Consider the following 19,751-nt stretch of genomic DNA (forward strand, 5'->3'; position numbering starts at 1 on the left):
GGCTGGGAACAGTAGGTTTTGGAAGAAAAGTTAAGACAAGAAAATACTCCAGGCCTTCTTGATTAGATTTAGGGCTCACGTGCAATGTGTGAAATGAGCTGGCCAGGAGTCAGAGCTCCAAGAAAGTGCTTCGTTGGTCCTTCTGGGGTTCTGCACACCAGCCCCGCTGGCTGCAGCAGTGAAGCGCAGAGGTTCCTGGCAAGGCTGGGAAACCAGCTGGAAAGCGGCGGGCTGGCTGTGGGGGAGGCAGGAGCCGTGTGTGGGTGGTCTCAGCTGAGTGTCTTCACGGAGCAGGCAGAGGGGCTGGGACAGAGGCCATTGCATGAGTGGAAGCAGCCCAGAGGCCACGTGAGGGCGAAAGCCCACTGCACGCACTGGTGCAGCTTCACTGTGAACAACCCCCGGGGAAGAGGCCCCGCCGGGCAGCCTCAGGGCAGCCAGCCACGCAGGCCTGCCGCCAGGCTCGGGATGGAAGCTGTCGCCTTTGGCCTCCCACCCATGCCTCCCGAACCCCTGAGCCTCCAACCTCCGTACGTGCAAGGAGGCTAACGGAGCCTCTCTGGCAGAGTTATTGAGAAGACTGGAAAGAACATATGTGGATTCTGGGGGAAAAGGACCTGATCCAAGCAACTTTGAAAGTGATGTTTGGGCCAGAAACTGCAAAGCTAAAGACGAAAACAACTGTATATAAACATTGTAATCTGGCTGGTAAAGTTGTTTCCCATGGGCTGTTCCCCAGAGTGAACAATTCTGAAGCCGCCACACACGGACACTGGGATGGAACAAGCAGGGAAGCAGGTTGTGGTGGGCGACCCATCCTCCTTAGTTGTTCTGGGAAAACACAGTGCTCGCCTGGCCCCGAGCTTCTCTGACTGTGCTGAGGAAGCGCTCGGCGCAGACACTGGCCGACTGGCCTCACCGCACAGATCTAGACAGTACGGACTTGGAGTCGTAAGGGCGCTAACAACCGCCCACACCTAGTGTGTGAAGCACCTTTTCTTGTGCTCATGGTTCTGTGAGTGGGGGTTCCAGCCGTCGCAAGGGGCGGCTTGTCTCTGCCCTGTGATGTCCAGGAGCCCCGGGAAGACTCGAAGCCTGGGCCGCAGAGTCATCTGCAGGCACCTTCGCTCGCACGTGGTTGAGAGACCCCACCGGGGCTGTTGGCTCGGACACTCCTGCGGGCCCAGCAGGCGGGCTGGGCTCCCCACAGCGTGGGGCGGGTGCCAAGGGGAGTGGGAGCCAGGAGAAGTCATAGCATCTTCTGTGACCTAGCACTCACAGTCACAGAGCCTCAGTCCTGCGCATTCCATCGCAGTCACAAAATCCAGGCAGGCTCGGGAAGAGGGGCCCTGTCGTGCTCCCGGAAGGACACGAGGAGGTGACAGACTGGTGTGGCCGTCCTCGGAAAGTTCCATCTCTCACAGCCCTTTCAGGTCTCCTCTGCGCATTCACGTGCACAGACACCGCAGAACTTGTTTGGGGTTTCTGGGGGGAGGGGGTGGTGTGTTTGATTTTTACATAAGTGGGATCAACTATGTACTCCCTTGCATCTTATGCTTTCATTTAACATGAATTAATTTATTAGTATGTGTAGATCTCTTTCTTTTTATTGTGGTATGGTATCCCACAGTTTGATTATGTTGTAATTTATTTAACCATTCCTTTACTTTGATGAATCTTAGGAATGTTTTTTGCTTGTTTTCCTATAATACGCAATGCTGCAGCTAATATTCCTCTATGTGTTACTTTACTCACACAACACACAATCTGACTGTGATTGTGTGGAAAGAGATGCTGGTAAACTGCTTGGTGAGAGAGCACACTCACTTTAACAGGCACCACCACGCTCCCTTTGAGAAAGGTAGAGTGTCACTGTTCCCAATGGAGTACAAGGGTGTCTGTTTCCTCACATCCTCACCAGCACTTGGTATTTTCAATCTCTTTAACTCTTGCCTATCTTTTGGGAGCAAAATGCTGTACCATGTACCATGAATATCTAACTTACAGTTTCCTTCCTAAGGTTATGTTCAGCATCTTGTCGTACACCATCTGCAGTTCTCCTGGGAATTGCCTATGTATTTTCTATCCTTGTCTTCTGTTCAGTTTCACTGAAATGCAGGGAAAGACAAAGTGAACAGTGGGTTTTTTTTAAGCAATGAAATGAAAAAAGATGACAAAGATTCTCAATGCTTGTGAAGATTAATATTGTTGAAGTAGAGAAAAGCCACCCTCTAATTACAAATATCAAAATATTTTCTTTGCACATATTTTTAGATAAAACATAACCTCTGAACCATATGAAAATATTCTTAGTCATTTCATATGAGGTGAGACCAGAGTTGATTTTTTAAAAAACAATGAATACAAGTTTTCAGCATCATTTGTTGGCCAAGGCTTCCTCCCAGACAGGATATTTATTTAACCCCTTAACAATTCTAAAAATACAATGTCATCTCTTTCCGAACTACCTTTCATCTTTCACTCCTCTCCTTAATTTCTGTGTTGCAGCCCTTGTTTTATAAGGCAAGTCTCTGCGCTTGCTTGGTAAGAAAGGACGACGAATCTGCGTCGTGTCCTCTTCCGACCAGGGCGCTGTCTCCTGGTGCAGGTGTGACTGCCATCGCCAGCAGGGCGAGCTCCGTGCTGTCCTGTGTACTCAGTGGCCTCACACTCTGGAGCGAGTGTCTTCCCAGGTGCTCGATGCATGTGGGGTGGTGGTGGTGTTTTTGGAACATTGGGGTTATTTTCAACCCGTCTCTGTTTTGCACGCTTAGAATCCGGTATCCAAACAATTAGAGTTGATGAGACTGACCAAGGGTGGGAAAAAGGTTTGCCACAGAGGGAAGCTGGGAGAAGCGTGTTGGGGGAAGTGTGTCCAGATAGCAGGACATCCTGGAGCAGAGAGGGACGGCGGGTGGACGCTGGGCAGGCTGAGGGAGGCTGAGCGTGGTTTGCGTGAGCGGAGGAGGAGGAGGCGGCTCTCAGAGTCCCTCCGGGTGGGAGAGGCCCGGTCCGCCTTGGAGCTGCGACGTTGGGGAGCACATGAGAGGCAGATCTGAGAGGGAGTGACATCCTTGTCAGCCCAACATATTCATCCTTTATTTACCTGTTAACCTGACATTTATTTCTAGAATGCTTGTTAATATGTCAAACATTGTTCTGGACTTCTGGACACTAGGGAGATGAAGGGGGCAATGAGTGACGTCTTTACCTTTCCATTTGAGGAGGAGGAGACGGATACAGGGAACCCATGACACACATGCACTCATAGAACTTACGCACGTCTGAGGGTGGAAAATGCTATCATGAAAAATAAAGCCGGCTAGGGAGACAGAGAGACCGGGTCTGAGGACAACTCCTTTCCTGAGGGTGTCAGACTGGCTGTTCTCTCAAGGTGGTTTCAGCAGAGGCTGGGAGGGGAGTGACCTCACGGGGACACGGGGGGAGAGCCTGGAACAGGCATGAGGAAGAGCAAGTGAGGGGGCCCTGAGCCCAGGAGGGGAGGATCCCTGGTGTGTTTGGGGACAGCGAGGAGGCTGTAGCCGCAGGACCTGAGCAAGGAAGTGGGCGGAGGGGAGGTGTGGGGCGTCCGGGGCTGAGGAGCCTACACAAGGTCAGGGTGCGGGCCGGGGATGTGAGGAGGTGAGATTTCCCAGGTGGGAAGCAGGGCCATTTTGATGCTGACGATAACTATTTACGTGAGCATGTGTGTGCTGTGTGAATCTGGCGTGAGTTTGTGGCAATGTATTTGTGTGTGGTTAAGTGAACATGTGTGTGAATGTGCGTATGTTGTGTCTATGTGTGTCTGAATATGTGTGTCTGTGTGAACACATGTATGTATGTTTATGTTACTGTTTGTGTGTCTATGCACGCTCATGTGTGTCCCAGTGTGTGTCTGAGTGATCATGTATGTGTGGGAGTATATGCATGCTTATGTGTGTATAAGTGTGTGTGTTTGTGTAAGCATGTGTATGTGTTTGTGTCTTTGTGTGTTTATGTGTATACGTTTTTAAGAGTGTGTATGTTTTGTGTTTGTGCCTGTTCCTGAAAATACACAAAACAGAAAATGGGATTATGTTGGGAAACCTCCCCTGGCATCCAGGCTGGGTCTCTGTCCTTGCCATGGGTCACAGAACAGACCAGTGTCACTGATGAGGTCACAGAATAAAGCCAGGGTCCTAGTAACCGTGGGGAGCCAGCATCCACTTTGGCTGGGGCCAGCTGGAGGCTTCAGCACAGCCCAAGCCAACTGCCACTCGACAGCTGGAGCGCCGGCCCTGGGCGCTGCCTTCACATTATGAAACCCCACTTCACGGGTCACAGGGGAGGACAGTTACCAACCGAGGGGACCACTCTTAGCTTGACCAGCCTTGAGTCCACAGAGGACAGCGTGGAAGTGTGGCCAGGTGGGTCGACAGAAAGGGCCGGAGGGCGCAGCCAGGTGTACTTCCTGGGAAGGCGCCAGGTTGCCCTGACCCTGTTGCCAGAGGGCTGCATTGACAATACGAGTGGATGGTGGGGACCAAGGAAACTGATATTTATGGGATGTTTGGTATCACCAGGCTGTTGTTGTGAATGTATGAGGTGATTTCAGAAAGTATGAGAATGAAAATGTAAAATATGAACCATTATGTATTATTTTAATGTGGATTTGAAAAAAAAAAGCAGAGTTAACATGTCAATCGTGTGATCTCAACAACCAAATTAAAAAATCCTTTATAATAAATTGATGACAGAACATCACTTTGAAGACCATTAAAGCATGTTCATGGGCAGCACCTAAGGGTAACATCAGCTCTCAGGGCCGGTGACTCTAGCAGTCATTTAAATTCTGTGCCTCAGTTTCCTAATCTGTCCAATGGGAATCATAGCATTGCAGTTTCTTGGGCGTGTCTTGCGTATGAAAGGAGTTAACACTTGGCAAGCACTTAATGGTGATGTAGACACAATAAGTGTTCAAGGAGACGGCCAGCTGTCCCCGAGTGACATAGAGACGCCTCACAAATGGAGAAGGGGCAAGTGGGGCTGGGCAGCCAGGCCAAAGCACTCTCCACGCTCTGCTTTTTAAATGTGCTTTATTGAGCTTCCATTTATGTACACAACTTCACCAATTTCAAGTACATGATTCGAAGAATTTTGACACGTGTCTTTGTATGATCACCACCACCAGCACAGGGCAGAGCATCGTCAGAACCCCTGAAAGTCCCCTCACGCCCCTTTATGGTCAGCCCTCTTCACCTCACCCCATCTGTCCTCTGTCCCTATAAAGTTGCCTTTTCCGTAATTCTAGAATGTCATCTAAACAGAATTATATACTATGTAGTCTTTTTAAGTGGCTGCTTTTATTTAGCATAATGCATTAGAGATTTGTATTGTTGCATGTATCTGTAGTTCAATCATTTTACCTGCAAATAGGGCTGCACTGTACAGATGTACCACAATCTCTGTTTGTTCACCAGTCAGTGGCCTTTTCCATTCAGTTAAGTTTTAGTGAGTACATTAATACATTTTTGATACCATATTCGTAATGTACAGATAAATCTGTTTGTCTAGTCGCCTGTCCTGAGTTAAGTCAAGGCTTCAGTCATTGTATCTGCACATTATGCAGTCCTCGCCACCACCCTTTGGGGGCAGGCATTATTATCCTCGCCATTTCACGAGGACAGGCACGGGACGTGATGGCACCTGCCCAAGGGCCTCCAGAGCCTGCATCCTTCACAGTCAGGGCTCCTGAAGGCAGGTTGGGGCACCGGTCTCTTGGGGGCACTGATGAAAATGTCCTTCCGCTTCCCAGGGACCCTAAAGAAAGAAGAGCCACCTCCACAGCCAGGGCCCGCCACTCCCTACGCGGAGGACATCTACCGTGCTGCCAGGGGCCGGGGCCTGCTGGGCTGGAGCAGCTCGCCCTCGTCCGAGTCCTCCTCCGAGTACCGGTCCTACTCGCAGTGCCCGTCGTGCTGCTCGCGCACGTGCGGCGAGGGCGCGGCCCCGCAGAGCGTGTGCGCCTTCTACACGCACGTGCAGACCGTGCGCGGCGTGGCGGTGGCCTGGGAGACCGAGGCCGGCTTCCAGCCGGTCAGCAGGAAGCCGCGCATCCGCGAGGCGCAGTTCATCAAGCGGCAGCGCCGGAAAGGCTCCTCCTTCGAGATGGCTTCCAACACCGACCTGCGCTGGGACCTGGAGGCCTGCAAGAGCCCCCGCGGGCCCCCGCCGGACGACGCGGAGCCGCCCGAGTGCAGCCTGCAGGAGCTGCGGGCGCCCCCGGACTGGCTGGTCACCACGGGCTACGGGCTGCGCTGCGTGGCCTGCTGCCGCGTCTTCCCCTCGCTGGACGCGCTGCTGGAGCACGCCCAGCACGGCATCCGGGAGGGCTTCAGCTGCCAGATCTTCTTCGAGGAGATGCTGGAGAGGAGGCGGGCTCGAGGCCAAGCGCGGGAGCAACCGGAGGGGGAGGGGAAGGGGGAGGGGGAGGGGGAGGAGGAGGAGGAGGAGGACGAGGACGAGGAGGACGAGGAGGAGGAGGAAGAGGAGGAGGAGAAGGGGAAGGAAGAGAAGGAGCAGAACCCTCCTGACAACGGCGAGTGCTCCCGCGGCAAGCCGCTTCCTCCGCAGCCGCAGGAGCCGTGAGCGCGGGAGGTGCCCACCCTGCCCGCACCTCCACACTTGGGGCTTCCCCTCCCCCGCCCGCAGGATCGGGAGCGTGGGGCAGGGAGAGGACAGGGTCGTGGGTGGAAGTGAGTGGCGCGGAGAGCAGCCAGGGCCGGGACACTGGGCAGGAAGGAGCCTTCCCCAAGGGCACGGCGTTTCCACCGGAGTCCATTTCAAAACCCAAATCCAAAGAAGAGGGCTTCCAGCGTTTCCATGGTGGGCACAAGATCTGAACCCTGCAAACATGTGGCCAGAGGGATTTCTATTTTTGCTGGTGGATCAAGCAAGTCCACACTTGCTGTGTAAGTAGACGTGACTCACAGGAGAGCCAACTGCAATGAAGATTTGGCCCTATTTTTTTCATTGTTAGGAATGCGTCATATGCCCTAGTTCTATGTCTTATGTTGTTGGGATTAAACTTTAATAAATCAAAATTGAAGGCAGTGAGTAACTGAGTGCAACATGCTGTTAGATTGGACACATAGGAAGTTGCCCTTTCTGTGGGTTACAAACTATTAATAGCACAGAGACCTAGGGAGAGACAACTTCCCAGGGTAAAGACGGGCTGGGGACATCCTTCTGACCTATGAGTTCATATATGGCAACTGTATGTTTTTAAATGTATAGTTTGCCATGAAATTCATGTTCCTGTCCCAGCCCAGGGGGCTGCATTCATTCAAGAAAACCATAAGCACGCCCACTGTGAGTTAGGGATGTTGAGAGAGCACACACCCAACCTCTGTTACTTCCAGTGAGAGCCAGGTAGAAGGGGCACTTGCAAGGCAAGGGGATAAATCCCACCAAGGAGTTTTGGGGAGCCCGAGGAGGGGCCTCAAACTCAGGCTGTTTTATCAGGAGGGAAATGTTTCTAAAACAGGTGATGCTCACAGAGGCTTTGAAAGTGTAGCATAAGCTAGACCCAGGCTGCTCAACTGCAGCGCTGTTGACATCGTAGGCTAAATAATTCTTTGTTGGGGAGGTTGTCCTGTCTGCTCCAGGATGTTTACCAGCATCCCTAGCCTCTACCGTTCCCTGCCAGTAGCATCTTCTCCCCTTCAATTGCGACAATCACAAATGTCTCTAGACATTAACAAATGTCCCCTGGGGGCAAAAATCACCCTGGTTGAGAACCACTGAGCTAGGCAAAAGCCAGACCCTGTTAGAGGAAACAACAGGCTACATTTGGGGAGTTGCTGGACACTTGACCTGGCTAGAATGCTAGTGATATTTATCTGTTCATATAGTCCATGAGATGTGCCAGGCACTGTACTCATCATGGGGAATAGACGGTGAACAAAAGGAAGGAAACTGATATGGGTGCTGCCCTGTGGAGCTTATGGCCAATGGCCAAATCATGTAAAATTAAAAATAATTATGAAAGTACCTGTTTCCTGACCTCCAGGGCTCTGTGTGGCTCAGGCTTTGCCACCTTCTCCATCACTATATCTTAGCATCCTCTGCCTCAGTCACTGCTCCAAACAGATTGGCCTTCTTTCTTAAAGGATCCAAGCGTTCATACCTCAGGGCCTTTGCACTTGCTCTCTCTTCTAAGTGGAAGGCATCTTTTGTCTGTCTGTCTTCCAGCTGACCCATTGTCCGTCATTGAGGTTGCAACTTAAATACCACCTTTGCAAAGGGCCCTTCCCCAACCACACGGCTCTAGCATATGCTTCATTCTGAGTGCAGCTGGTTTGCAGCAGAGAAGTGACAAGATCAGATTCTTATTTAAAAAGCTCACTCTGGTGGTGTGTGGGATATTGATTGGTATAGTAGCAAAAGAAGAAAATGAGAAGTGGAGAGATCAGTTTGGTGACTTGGACACAGCTGGTCGCAAGCCAAGAGGGGGGAAAGTGGGAGCATCTGGGACTTGTTTGGGGGACAGCATCCAGAGGACTTGGGGACGGGTGCGTGTGGGTGGGGAGTGGGCTTTGCTGCCAAGGTGGAGTCCTAGGTTCCTAGCAGGAGTAAATGGGGGACGGTCGTACATTAACTGACATGGGGAACTTTGGAGGAAGATCAGGTGTGTGTGTGTGAGAGAGAGAGAGTGTGTGTGTCAGCATGTTTGTGTATGCGCACACACGTGTTGGTGAACACGCGTGTGTGATCCGTGTCTGCATGTGGACATGTGAGCATATGTGCTGGGAGGGGGTCAAGTGATAGAGGTCAGGACATGGTCACTTCTAAATGGTAATGGCACATCCAGTAGAGATGTTGAATGGAAAGTTCCTGACTTAGAACTCAGAGGACAAGCCTGGGCTGGAAACACAGCGAGGAGGTAGGCAGCGTGTGAATGGTACCCTATTTAAAACCACGCCCGTGGATGGATGGCACTAACTGGGGAGCATCTGGAGGTATGGGTGCCCTGTGAAGTAGGGGGAATGGGGTGGGGAGCATTTCTTAGGAGTTTCCTTCAAATTCAACAAAAGCAAAGACAGTTTTCAGGAGTGGTTAGCAGTGCCATGCTAGGGAGGGCTGCAGTGAGCGGAGGACGAAACGTTTCTCATTTCACTTGGTGCCGCGGCTGTAGGGCGCTGCTGAGAGCGTCGGGGCCAGGGGCAGGGGTTGATGGACGCCCCAGGAGTGGACACAAGGCAAACTGCACGAGGCAGCATTGGATATCTCTGCTTTAGAAAGGAAAGCGCTAATGGTTGTAGCTGGACAAAAGGACACTCAAAAAATGACAAAGATGGAAGAGAGAGCAAATCTATAATTCAGTGGAAATGATCCAGTAGAAAGGAAGAGCCTGAGAAAGCGAGGGGAAAAATGGGAAAGGTAAGCAGCATGGGCAAACAGGACCGGGGCTGAGTGGATGTGCAGACAGGGCCGGGGAGAGAGCAGCTCTGCGCTCCCTGCTGCCTGCAGATGGGCACTTAGGTCACCGAGGGCTTGGGAGCCAACATTATGGAACTTGAACTACCTCTCCCCCCCCAAAAAAAACTAGGAGAAGCTCTGGAGGGACTTGGAGCAAGTCAGTCTGCATCTGAAGAGATCACTCTGGAGAACAGGGTGGGGAGTGGGGCAGACTGAGCACCGTTTGGCTGGTGCCCAGGAGTCTAGCTACAGAGCTGGCGGCAGGATCCGTTCATGGGAAATTTTAGAAGATCAAAAACATAGAGTGTGGCTAGTGTCTGGGGAGGCTGGTGGGAGGAAGCTGTCCAGAATGGTCTCCAGGGTTTTTTCTTGAGAGGCTGGTGACGGTTGGTGCCACTTGCGAGTACTGGAACACCGAAGAAGGACATCTGCTGGGAGGCTGATGGGCCACTCTTGAACAAGCTGAGTTTGAGATAGAAACATTCAGAAGTGAGCTAGGTGGAAGGCTCTGGAGCTTGGACGAGTGGTAACTGGAATAGAGAGAGATTTGAGGCTGTCTGCACATGCATGGTTAGCTGAGGCCATGGAACCTTCCATGGTCCTCTTAGAACAGGCATCAGCGGTGGGCGGGATCTTAGCCTTTTTAAGGTGCAGCAGAGGTTACAGATCTAAACTCAGTGTGAAAGGGCCGAAGGATCCGCAGGAAGGAAAAAAGGACCCCCACTTTGTCAAACTCTTCTCAGAAGGGCCATCTGGTGTTTTAGGGGGCGTAATAGGCAGGCAGAATCCTAGGACAATCTAAGGAAATTGGAGGCTGTTGAGACAGAAGTAGTGAGCGCTAATGAGGAGGAGAATAGTTTTATTTTTAAAAAGTCAGTATGTGAGGGAATTAAAATGAGGCATGGTCTCTCAGCTCTGGAATTTAGGCCTTTAAAAGACAAGTAAGTGGACTTATGTGCTGAACTCGCTGATATTCAAAGGGCCAAGCATTGTTCTAAACACCTAATAAATATTGGATTATGCAATGTTCTCCACAACATGCTGAGTAGGTCCTTTTTTTTTTTTTTTTGAGACAGAGTCTCACTCTGTTGCCAGGCTAGAGTGCCATGGCATCAGCCTAGCTCACAGCAACCTCCAACTCCTGGGCTCAAACAATCCTTCTACCTCAGCCTCCCGAGTAGCTGGGACTGCAGGCATGCACCACCATGCTGGCCTAATTTTTTCTGTTTTTGGTAGAGACGGGACCTTGCTCTTGGTCAGGCTGGTCTCAAACTCCTAAGCTCAAATGATCTGCCCACCTCGGCCTCCCATAATGCTAGGATTACAGGTGTGAGCCACCACGTGTGGCCAGATAGGTCCTACTTTTATCCCTGTTTGATAGGTGAGTAATCTAAGACCTTACCAAGGTCATACTTAGTCTGCTGGTGTACGGCCGAGTCTCGCTTCACACCCAGGTAACCTGGCTCCAAGCCTCTGCTGTAATCATCACATTGAGATACAAACTTTAATGTAAAGACAGATGCGAGGTATTTAGGAAAGCAAACATGCCAACTCCACAGGCTGTATTTTCTTTAGGTTAAGTAGCAGCAGCTGGAGATCAGGGGAAGGAAAGATGATGGGTGTTCATGACAAATGAAGGATGACAGCAACTTCAGGTAAGCAACCTATTAATGCAAAGGATAACTTTAGCTGATGTGGATAGGGGAAGAGAAAAAGAAGAGAAAAGAAGAGAAAATCATTCTTAAGGCAGTGACTTGTTCTTAAAACATAACTTAAACTCAAGTGAGTTAAATTTTCATTTGTGGTTTAAACATCACTGAGACCTGTAGCCTTCACAGATAAGATGGGCATTGGAGTGAGTCAGGGAAACCCTTCCAAAGGTCCCATGGGATCTCAAGCATTTTAAACCTTTATTTTACCAAACCAGAAAAAGTGTGTAACTCATTTTATAAAACTTATATAAACCTGATAACAAGGCCTGACAAAGATGGCACTAAAAAGTAAGCAATATATCGATCTCACTTATGATATAAAGTAATAGCTAATTAAATTTAACAGAGTATGAAAATAGTAATTCACCATGACTGGATTTGGGTCATCTCTTGACTAAAGATAGTTAAAAATTATTAACTCTAGCAATACTTTACACTGAAAGGAAAATCTGATCATTTCAATAGATATTAAAAAGACATAATAATCAGACATAAACTCATACATGTATGGTCAAGTGAATTTTCAACAAGGATGCCAAGATAATTTAATAGGGAGAAGAATAATATTTTTAGCAAATTGTGCTGGGACTACTGGATATCTGCATGCAAAAGAGTGAAGTTGGATCCCTACCTCACACCACATAAAAAAATTAACTAAAAATGGAAAAGACCTAATTGTAAAAGCTAAAACTAAAAAACTCTTAGAGGAAACATGGGTGTAAATTCTGAGAATTGAAGATGTATCAATAACTTATACATGAATATTCATAACAACATCATGGAATATACATAATTCACATAATATAAAATGTGAAACAACCTACATGTTCATCAAATGTTGAACAGATAAACACAATGTGTATATGCATACAATGAGATATAATTCAGCTAAAAAATGAAATGAACTGATCCATGCTACATATGGATGAACCTTGAAAACATTATGTGAAGGGAAAGAAGCCAGGCACAAAAAGCCACATAATGTATGATTCTCTGTATATGAAATATCCAAACAGGCAAATTTATAGAGACAGACAACAGATTAGTGGTTCCCAGGAATCCAGGGGAAGGGGAAGAATGAGAGTAACTGATAATTATTATGAGGTTTCTTCTTGGGGTGATGAAAAAAAATTGTGAAATTGGTGGTGATGGTTATACAACTTTGAGAATATATTATAAACCACTGAATTATATGCTTTAAAAAGCTGAATTTTATGGTATATGAATTATATCTCAATTTTAAAGACATGTAATAAATACAACAACCATTCCTGTTGTAAATTCCTTAGAAACTAAGAATAAATTTTTTTCCAGATGCTATAGAATATCTACCTTAAATTAAAAAGCAAAAAAAATCTACTGATACTCCCATTGAAATTAGATAAAAGATGTCATGCATTACAATTTTTATTTGACATTGTTCTGGAAGTTACAACCCATTCATAAGACATAAAACAGAAATGTTATATATAATAGAAAATAATAATTCTCAGAAAAAGATACACTTTCTTAGAATTTCCAAATGAGTTAACTAGAAACTATTGAAATAAGAGATAATCAAAGGATTGAGATGTAAGATTGATATCAAAAGTATCCTTGTGTATTGTACATAACTAATTAGAAAATAACATGAAAAATATTCCATCTACTAATAAATAGATCTTCATGGAAATATTGCAAGAGCAATGAAATGTCTAAGTGATTATCTCTAGTTGAGAATTATTGATCAATTTTGTTTTTTTCTGCAGTTTTCATTATTTTAAGTTTTCTAAATTGAGCAAGCATGGCTTCCAGAATTAAAAGGCAATGAGCCATTTAATCAAATATTATCTCAGGAGTGACTTTGGTGGCTTTCCCAGTTCACATTTGTGGTGTACAGACCACCCCGTGAGAATCCCAGCTCTTAACACCTTGGTCCTCCGTCTTGCAGAGTTAAACTAGCTTCACTTTAAGAGCATCTTGTAACCGATTAGGTTCCAGCCAGCTCAAGGCAGTCAAGTCTCAAAGCTCTTTCCGAGATGTGTCCTCACTGCTTATAAAGGGCGAAAGCTGTGAGCGGGGGATCTAGAGAGAACAGGATGGGGGCTCAGTCGAAAGGGCGAGGAGACGAGTCCAGGACAGGCCTAGGACAGGCGCACGAGAGGCCGTGTACCAGGGCACGCAAGGAGAGGCAGGGCAGGGAGTGGAAGGAGCGTGCAGGAAAGGCGGGGAAGTTGGAAAGGGAGCTGGAGAGGGAAACAGAAGTGGCGGAGTCACAGTAACGTGAGGCACTGCTCGGGAGGTGGCATCACAGGGCCGGGGCAGGGCGAGTGTGGAGGAAGATGGGGGTGCTGTCAAAGAGGGTGGAGCCTCGACGGAGCTTTCCATGGGCGTCGACAGCCCCGCAGTGCTCAGTGGTGGGTGCTGCTGTGGCTGGACTGGCCCCAACAGTCCCGTGTGGAAGCCCTAACCCCGGCCCCTCAGAGAATGCCTGTGTTTGGAGACAGAGCGTTAGGGAGGGGACTAAGGGGAAATGGATGCAGCGGTGCGGCCTGCTCCAGTATGACTGGCGTCCTTAGAAGAAGGAGAGACTAGGACACAGAGAGGGTGGCCATCTACCAACCCAGGGGAGCGGCCTCAGGAGAAATCAGCCCAGCTGGCACCTTAATCGTGGACTTTTAGCTACCACGAGGCAGCACACTTCTGTAGTTCAGGCCGGCTGGTCTGTGGCGCGTTGTTAGGGCCGCCTGAGGGGCCGGCGCAGGCTCTGAGGAGCCGCAGCCAGAGGCAGGGAGGCAGGGCCACCAGGCTCCAGCGGCCTGGCCCATATTTTAGGCGAGGCCTTCCCGGTCAGGGCCCCTCGCACCCAGCACACAGCGAGGAACAGCCTGGGAACGCGCAGCTCACTTTGGCAGGCACGGTGGTGTCTGGCCCTGAGCGTGCGCAGTGTCGCGGGCACCGCCAGAGGGTTTGCAGCAGGGACCGGGCGTAGGAGTGTTGCCACACTCAAGCTGCAGGTGCTCCTCTCCCGGGGCTGACCCCCGGCGCCACGGGAAGCGAGCTGGGCACGGTCAAGATGAGGATGTGCTGAGCTGTTGCAAAGAGAGCAAGGAGCGTCACAAAAATGTCAGGTCTACAGCTCAAATCTTGGGCACCAGGAACCAGACCCTGTGTGTGCACGAGTGTGAGTGTGTGTATGTTAGTGTGTGTGTATATGTGAGTGTGTGTGTATGTGAGTTGTGTGTATATGTGAGTTGTGTGTGTGTATGTGTGTGTGTGTGTATATGTGAGTTGTGTGTGTGTGTATGTGTGTATATGTGAGTTGTGTGTGTATGTGTATGTGTGTGTGAGTGTGTGTATATGTGAGTTGTGTGTGTATGTGTGTATGTGTGTGTGAGTGTGTGTATATGTGAGTTGTGTGTATGTGTGTATGTGTGTGTGAGTGTGTATGTGTGTGTATGTGAGTGTGTGTATATGTGAGTTGTGTGTGTATGTGTGTATGTGTGTGTGAGTGTATGTGTGTGTGTATGTGAGTGTGTGTATATGTGAGTTGTGTGTGTATGTGTGTATGTGTGTGTGAGTGTATGTGTGTGTGTATGTGAGTGTGTGTATATGTGAGTTGTGTGTGCATGTGTGTATATGTGTGTGTGAGTGTATGCGTGTGTGTATGTGAGTGTGTGTATATGTGAGTTGTGTGTGCATGTGTGTGTGAGTGTGTGTGTGTTAGAGTATGTGGATGTGTGTGGGGTACCTGCTGCTCTGCCCTGGGCTGTGCTGGTACCTGACCTGGGAAGAGCACAAAGGCGCTGTGAGTCCGGGCACACAGCCGGGAACTATGAGCGAGGGCATGGGTGTCGAAGGGAGCGAGAGTCCCCGCAGCAGTGTTGGCAAACCTGAGGACTGAGGACCAGCCTTTTCAAAGGCCAAGAAACATTCTTCCTTCCACTTCAGCCCGTGCTGACTTAAGTTATTGCTATTGAAAGGATGTAAACAGCAAAAAACATCTAAGTTTATAGTTGCTTTACGACTGCAAAACAAAAACAAATTTATAAATTAAGTACACACAGTTAATGGGCAGCAATAAAACTCTACCAACATTAACTTTATGTGGCTCTTGAGCTTGGTGTTTCTGAACCAACTTGCTTCTTGTGTGAATGTGGGACTGACGGGGTGTGACTCAGACTCGTCTGGGGGTGACGGGTCCTCACGGCATGTGCCTGGCAGTGGGTCCCTGGTGACGTGTGCGTGGTGATGGGCCCCCATGTGCCTGGCAGTGGGCCCCTGGTGACGTGTGCGTGGTGACGGGTCCCCATGTGCCTGGCAGTGGGTCCCTGGTGACGTGTGCGTGGTGACGGGTCCCCATGTGCCGGGCAGTGGCCCCTGGTGACCTGTGCCTGGTGACGGGTCCCTATGTGTCTGGCAGTGGCCCCCTGGTGACGTGTGCCTGGTGACGGGTCCCCATGTGCCTGGCAGTGGGTCCCCTGGTGACGTGTGCGTGGTGATGGGTCCCCATGTGTCTGGCAGTGGGTCCCCTGGTGACCTGTGCCTGGTGATGGGTCCCTATGTGTCTGGCAGTGGGTCCCTGGTGACGTGTGCCTGGTGACGGGTCCCCATGTGTCTGGCAGTGGGTCCCTGGTGACCTGTGCATGGTGGGATGGGCCCCCATGTGCCTGGCAGTGGGTCCCCTGGTGACGTGTTCCTGGTGATGGGTCCCCATGTGCCTGGCAGTGGGTCCCCTGGTGACGTGTGCCTGGTGATGGGTCCCCATGTGTCTGGCAGTGGGTCCCTGGTGACGTGTGCCTGGTGACGGGTCCCCATGTGCCTGGCAGTGGCCCCCTGGTGATGTGTGCCTGGTGATGGGTCCCCATGTGCCTGGCAGTGGGTCCCCTGGTGACGTGTGCCTGGTGACGGGTCCCCATGTGCCTGGCAGTGGGTCCCTGGTGACGTGTGCCTGGTGATGGGTCCCCATGTGCCTGGCAGTGGGCCCCTGGTGACGTGTGCGTGGTGATGGGTCCCCATGTGCCTGGCAGTGGGTCCCCTGGTGACGTGTGCCTGGTGACGGGTCCCCATGTGCCTGGCAGTGGGCCCCTGGTGACGTGTGCCTGGTGACGGGTCCCCATGTGCCTGGCAGTGGGCCCCTGGTGACGTGTGCCTAGTGATGGGTCCCCATGTGCCTGGCAGTGGGTCCCCTGGTGACGTGTTCCTGGTGATGGGTCCCCATGTGCCTGGCAGTGGGTCCCCTGGTGACGTGTGCCTGGTGACGGGTCCCCATGTGTCTGGCAGTGGGTCCCTGGTGACGTGTGCCTGGTGACAGGTCCCCATGTGCCTGGCAGTGGCCCCCTGGTGATGTGTGCCTGGTGATGGGTCCCCATGTGCCTGGCAGTGGGTCCCCTGGTGACGTGTGCCTGGTGACGGGTCCCCATGTGCCTGGCAGTGGGTCCCTGGTGACGTGTGCCTGGTGATGGGTCCCCATGTGCCTGGCAGTGGGCCCCTGGTGACGTGTGCCTAGTGATGGGTCCCCATGTGCCTGGCAGTGGGCCCCTGGTGACGTGTGCCTAGTGATGGGTCCCCATGTGTCTGGCAGTGGGTCCCCTGGTGAAGTGTGCCTGGTGACGGGTCCCCATGTGCCTGGCAGTGGGTCCCCTGGTGACATGTGCCTGGTGATGGGTCCCCATGTGCCTGGCAGTGGGCCCCTGGTGACGTGTGCCTGGTGATGGGTCCCCATGTGTCTGGCAGTGGGTCCCCTGGTGAAGTGTGCCTGGTGACGGGTCCCCATGTGCCTGGCAGTGGGTCCCCTGGTGACATGTGCGTGGTGACAGGTCCCCATGTGCCTGGCAGTGGGTCCCCTGGTGACGTGTGCGTGGTGATGGGTCCCCATGTGCCTGGCCGTGGGTCCCCTGGTGACGTGTGCGTGGTGACGGGTCCCCATGTGCCTGGCAGTGGGCCCCTGGTGACGTGTGCCTGGTGATGGGTCCCCATGTGTCTGGCAGTGGGTCCCCTGGTGAAGTGTGCCTGGTGACGGGTCCCCATGTGCCTGGCAGTGGGTCCCCTGGTGACGTGTGCCTGGTGATGGGTCCCCATGTGTCTGGCAGTGGGTCCCCTGGTGAAGTGTGCCTGGTGACGGGTCCCCATGTGCCTGGCAGTGGATGCCTGGTGACGTGTGCCTGGTGACGGGTCCCCTTGTGCCTGGCAGTGGGCGCCTGGTGACGTGTGCGTGGTGATGGGTCCCCATGTGCCTGGCAGTGGGCCCCTGGTGACGTGTGCCTGGTGATGGGTCCCCAGGTGCCTGGCAGTGGGCCCCTGGTGACGTGTGCCTGGTGATGGGTCCCCATGTGTCTGGCAGTGGGCCCCTGGTGACGTGTGCCTGGTGATGGGTCCCCATGTGCCTGGCAGTGGGCCCCTGGTGACGTGTGCGTGGTGACGGGTCCCCATGTGCCTGGCAGTGGGTCCCCTGGTGACATGTGCGTGGTGACGGGTCCCCATGTGCCTGGCAGTGGGCCCCTGGTGACGTGTGCCTGGTGATGGGTCCCCATGTGCCTGGCAGTGGGCCCCTGGTGACGTGTGCCTGGTGATGGGTCCCCATGTGTCTGGCAGTGGGCCCCTGGTGACTTGTGCCTGGTGATGGGTCCCCATGTACCTGGCAGTGGCCCCCTGGTGACGTGTGCCTGGTGACGGGTCCCCATGTATCTGGCAGTGGGCCCCTGGTGACGTGTGCCTGGTGACGGGTCCCCATGTGCCGGGCAGTGGGTCCCCTGGTGACGTGTTCCTGGTGATTGGTCCCCATGTGCCTGGCAGTGGGCCCCTGGTGACGTGTGCCTGGTGATGGGTCCCCATGTGCCTGGCAGTGGGCCCCTGGTGACGTGTGCCTGGTGACGGGTCCCCACGTGCCGGGCAGTGGGTCCCTGGTGACGTGTTCCTGGTGATTGGTCCCCATGTGCCTGGCAGTGGGCCCCTGGAGACGTGTGCCTGGTGACGGGTCCCCATGTGCCGGGCAGTGGGTCCCTGGTGACGTGTGCCTAGTGATGGGTCCCCATGTGCCTGGCAGTGGGTCCCCTGGTGACATGTGCGTGGTGACGGGTCCCATGTGCCTGGCAGTGGGTCCCCTGGTGAAGTGTGCCTGGTGATGGGTCTCCATGTGCCTGGCAGTGGGTGCCTGGTGACGTGTGCCTGGTGACGGGTCCCCATGTGTCTGGCAGTGGGTCCCCTGGTGACGTGTGCCTGGTGACGGGTCCCCATGTGCCTGGCAGTGGGCCCCTGGTGACGTGTGCCTGGTGATGGGTCCCCATGTGTCTGGCAGTGGGTCCCTGGTGACGTGTGCGTGGTGACGGGTCCCCATGTGCCTGGCAGTGGGCCCCTGGTGACGTGTGCCTGGTGACGGGTCCCCATGTGCCTGGTAGTGGGCCCCTGGTGACGTGTGCCTGGTGATGGGTCCCCATGTGTCTGGCAGTGGGCCCCTGGTGACGTGTGCCTGGTGATGGGTCCCCATGTACCTGGCAGTGGCCCCCTGGTGACGTGTGCGTGGTGATGGGTCCCCATGTGTCTGGCAGTGGGTCCCCTGGTGAAGTGTGCCTGGTGACGGGTCCCCATGTGCCTGGCAGTGGGTCCCCTGGTGACGTGTGCCTGGTGATGGGTCCCCATGTGCCTGGCAGTGGGCCCCTGGTGACGTGTGCCTGGTGATGGGTCCCCATGTGTCTGGCAGTGGGTCCCCTGGTGAAGTGTGCCTGGTGACGGGTCCCCATGTGCCTGGCAGTGGGTCCCCTGGTGACATGTGCGTGGTGACAGGTCCCCATGTGCCTGGCAGTGGGTCCCCTGGTGACGTGTGCGTGGTGATGGGTCCCCATGTGCCTGGCCGTGGGTCCCCTGGTGACGTGTGCGTGGTGACGGGTCCCCATGTGCCTGGCAGTGGGCCCCTGGTGACGTGTGCCTGGTGATGGGTCCCCATGTGTCTGGCAGTGGGTCCCCTGGTGAAGTGTGCCTGGTGACGGGTCCCCATGTGCCTGGCAGTGGGTCCCCTGGTGACGTGTGCCTGGTGATGGGTCCCCATGTGCCTGGCAGTGGGCCCCTGGTGACGTGTGCCTGGTGATGGGTCCCCATGTGTCTGGCAGTGGGTCCCCTGGTGACGTGTGCCTGGTGATGGGTCCCCATGTGCCTGGCAGTGGGCCCCTGGTGACGTGTGCCTGGTGATGGGTCCCCATGTGTCTGGCAGTGGGTCCCCTGGTGAAGTGTGCCTGGTGACGGGTCCCCATGTGCCTGGCAGTGGGCGCCTGGTGACGTGTGCGTGGTGATGGGTCCCCATGTGCCTGGCAGTGGGCCCCTGGTGACGTGTGCCTGGTGATGGGTCCCCAGGTGCCTGGCAGTGGGCCCCTGGTGACGTGTGCCTGGTGATGGGTCCCCATGTGTCTGGCAGTGGGCCCCTGGTGACGTGTGCCTGGTGATGGGTCCCCATGTGCCTGGCAGTGGGCCCCTGGTGACGTGTGCGTGGTGACGGGTCCCCATGTGCCTGGCAGTGGGTCCCCTGGTGACATGTGCGTGGTGACGGGTCCCCATGTGCCTGGCAGTGGGCCCCTGGTGACGTGTGCCTGGTGATGGGTCCCCATGTGC

General features: G+C 53.0%; 1 protein-coding gene across 1 annotated transcript; it reads left to right on the plus strand.

Moving 5' to 3' along the window:
* The first annotated feature begins 4,244 nt into the window (after window positions 1–4,244).
* On the plus strand, window positions 4,245–7,047 carry LOC105860103 (protein FAM170B). Its single transcript, XM_076010400.1, has 3 exons — window positions 4,245–4,406; window positions 5,795–6,442; window positions 6,545–7,047. Exons 1-3 carry the CDS (start codon window positions 4,298–4,300, stop codon window positions 6,625–6,627), a joined length of 840 nt encoding a protein of 279 aa, XP_075866515.1. The 5' UTR covers window positions 4,245–4,297; the 3' UTR covers window positions 6,628–7,047.
* The last annotated feature ends 12,704 nt before the right edge of the window (window positions 7,048–19,751 follow it).

Source organism: Microcebus murinus, chromosome 14, assembly GCF_040939455.1.
Source record: "Microcebus murinus isolate Inina chromosome 14, M.murinus_Inina_mat1.0, whole genome shotgun sequence".
Taxonomy (NCBI): domain Eukaryota; kingdom Metazoa; phylum Chordata; class Mammalia; order Primates; family Cheirogaleidae; genus Microcebus; species Microcebus murinus.

Bases quoted from the DNA above. Each gene is read 5' to 3' on its own strand.
- LOC105860103 (XM_076010400.1), top strand. From the start codon at position 4,298: ATGAAACCCCACTTCACGGGTCACAGGGGAGGACAGTTACCAACCGAG. The intron at 4,407-5,794 runs GTGGGTCGACAG...TCCGCTTCCCAG, and splicing joins CAGCGTGGAAGTGTGGCCAG to GGACCCTAAAGAAAGAAGAG. The intron at 6,443-6,544 runs CGGAGGGGGAGG...AGGAGAAGGGGA, and splicing joins AGGCCAAGCGCGGGAGCAAC to AGGAAGAGAAGGAGCAGAAC.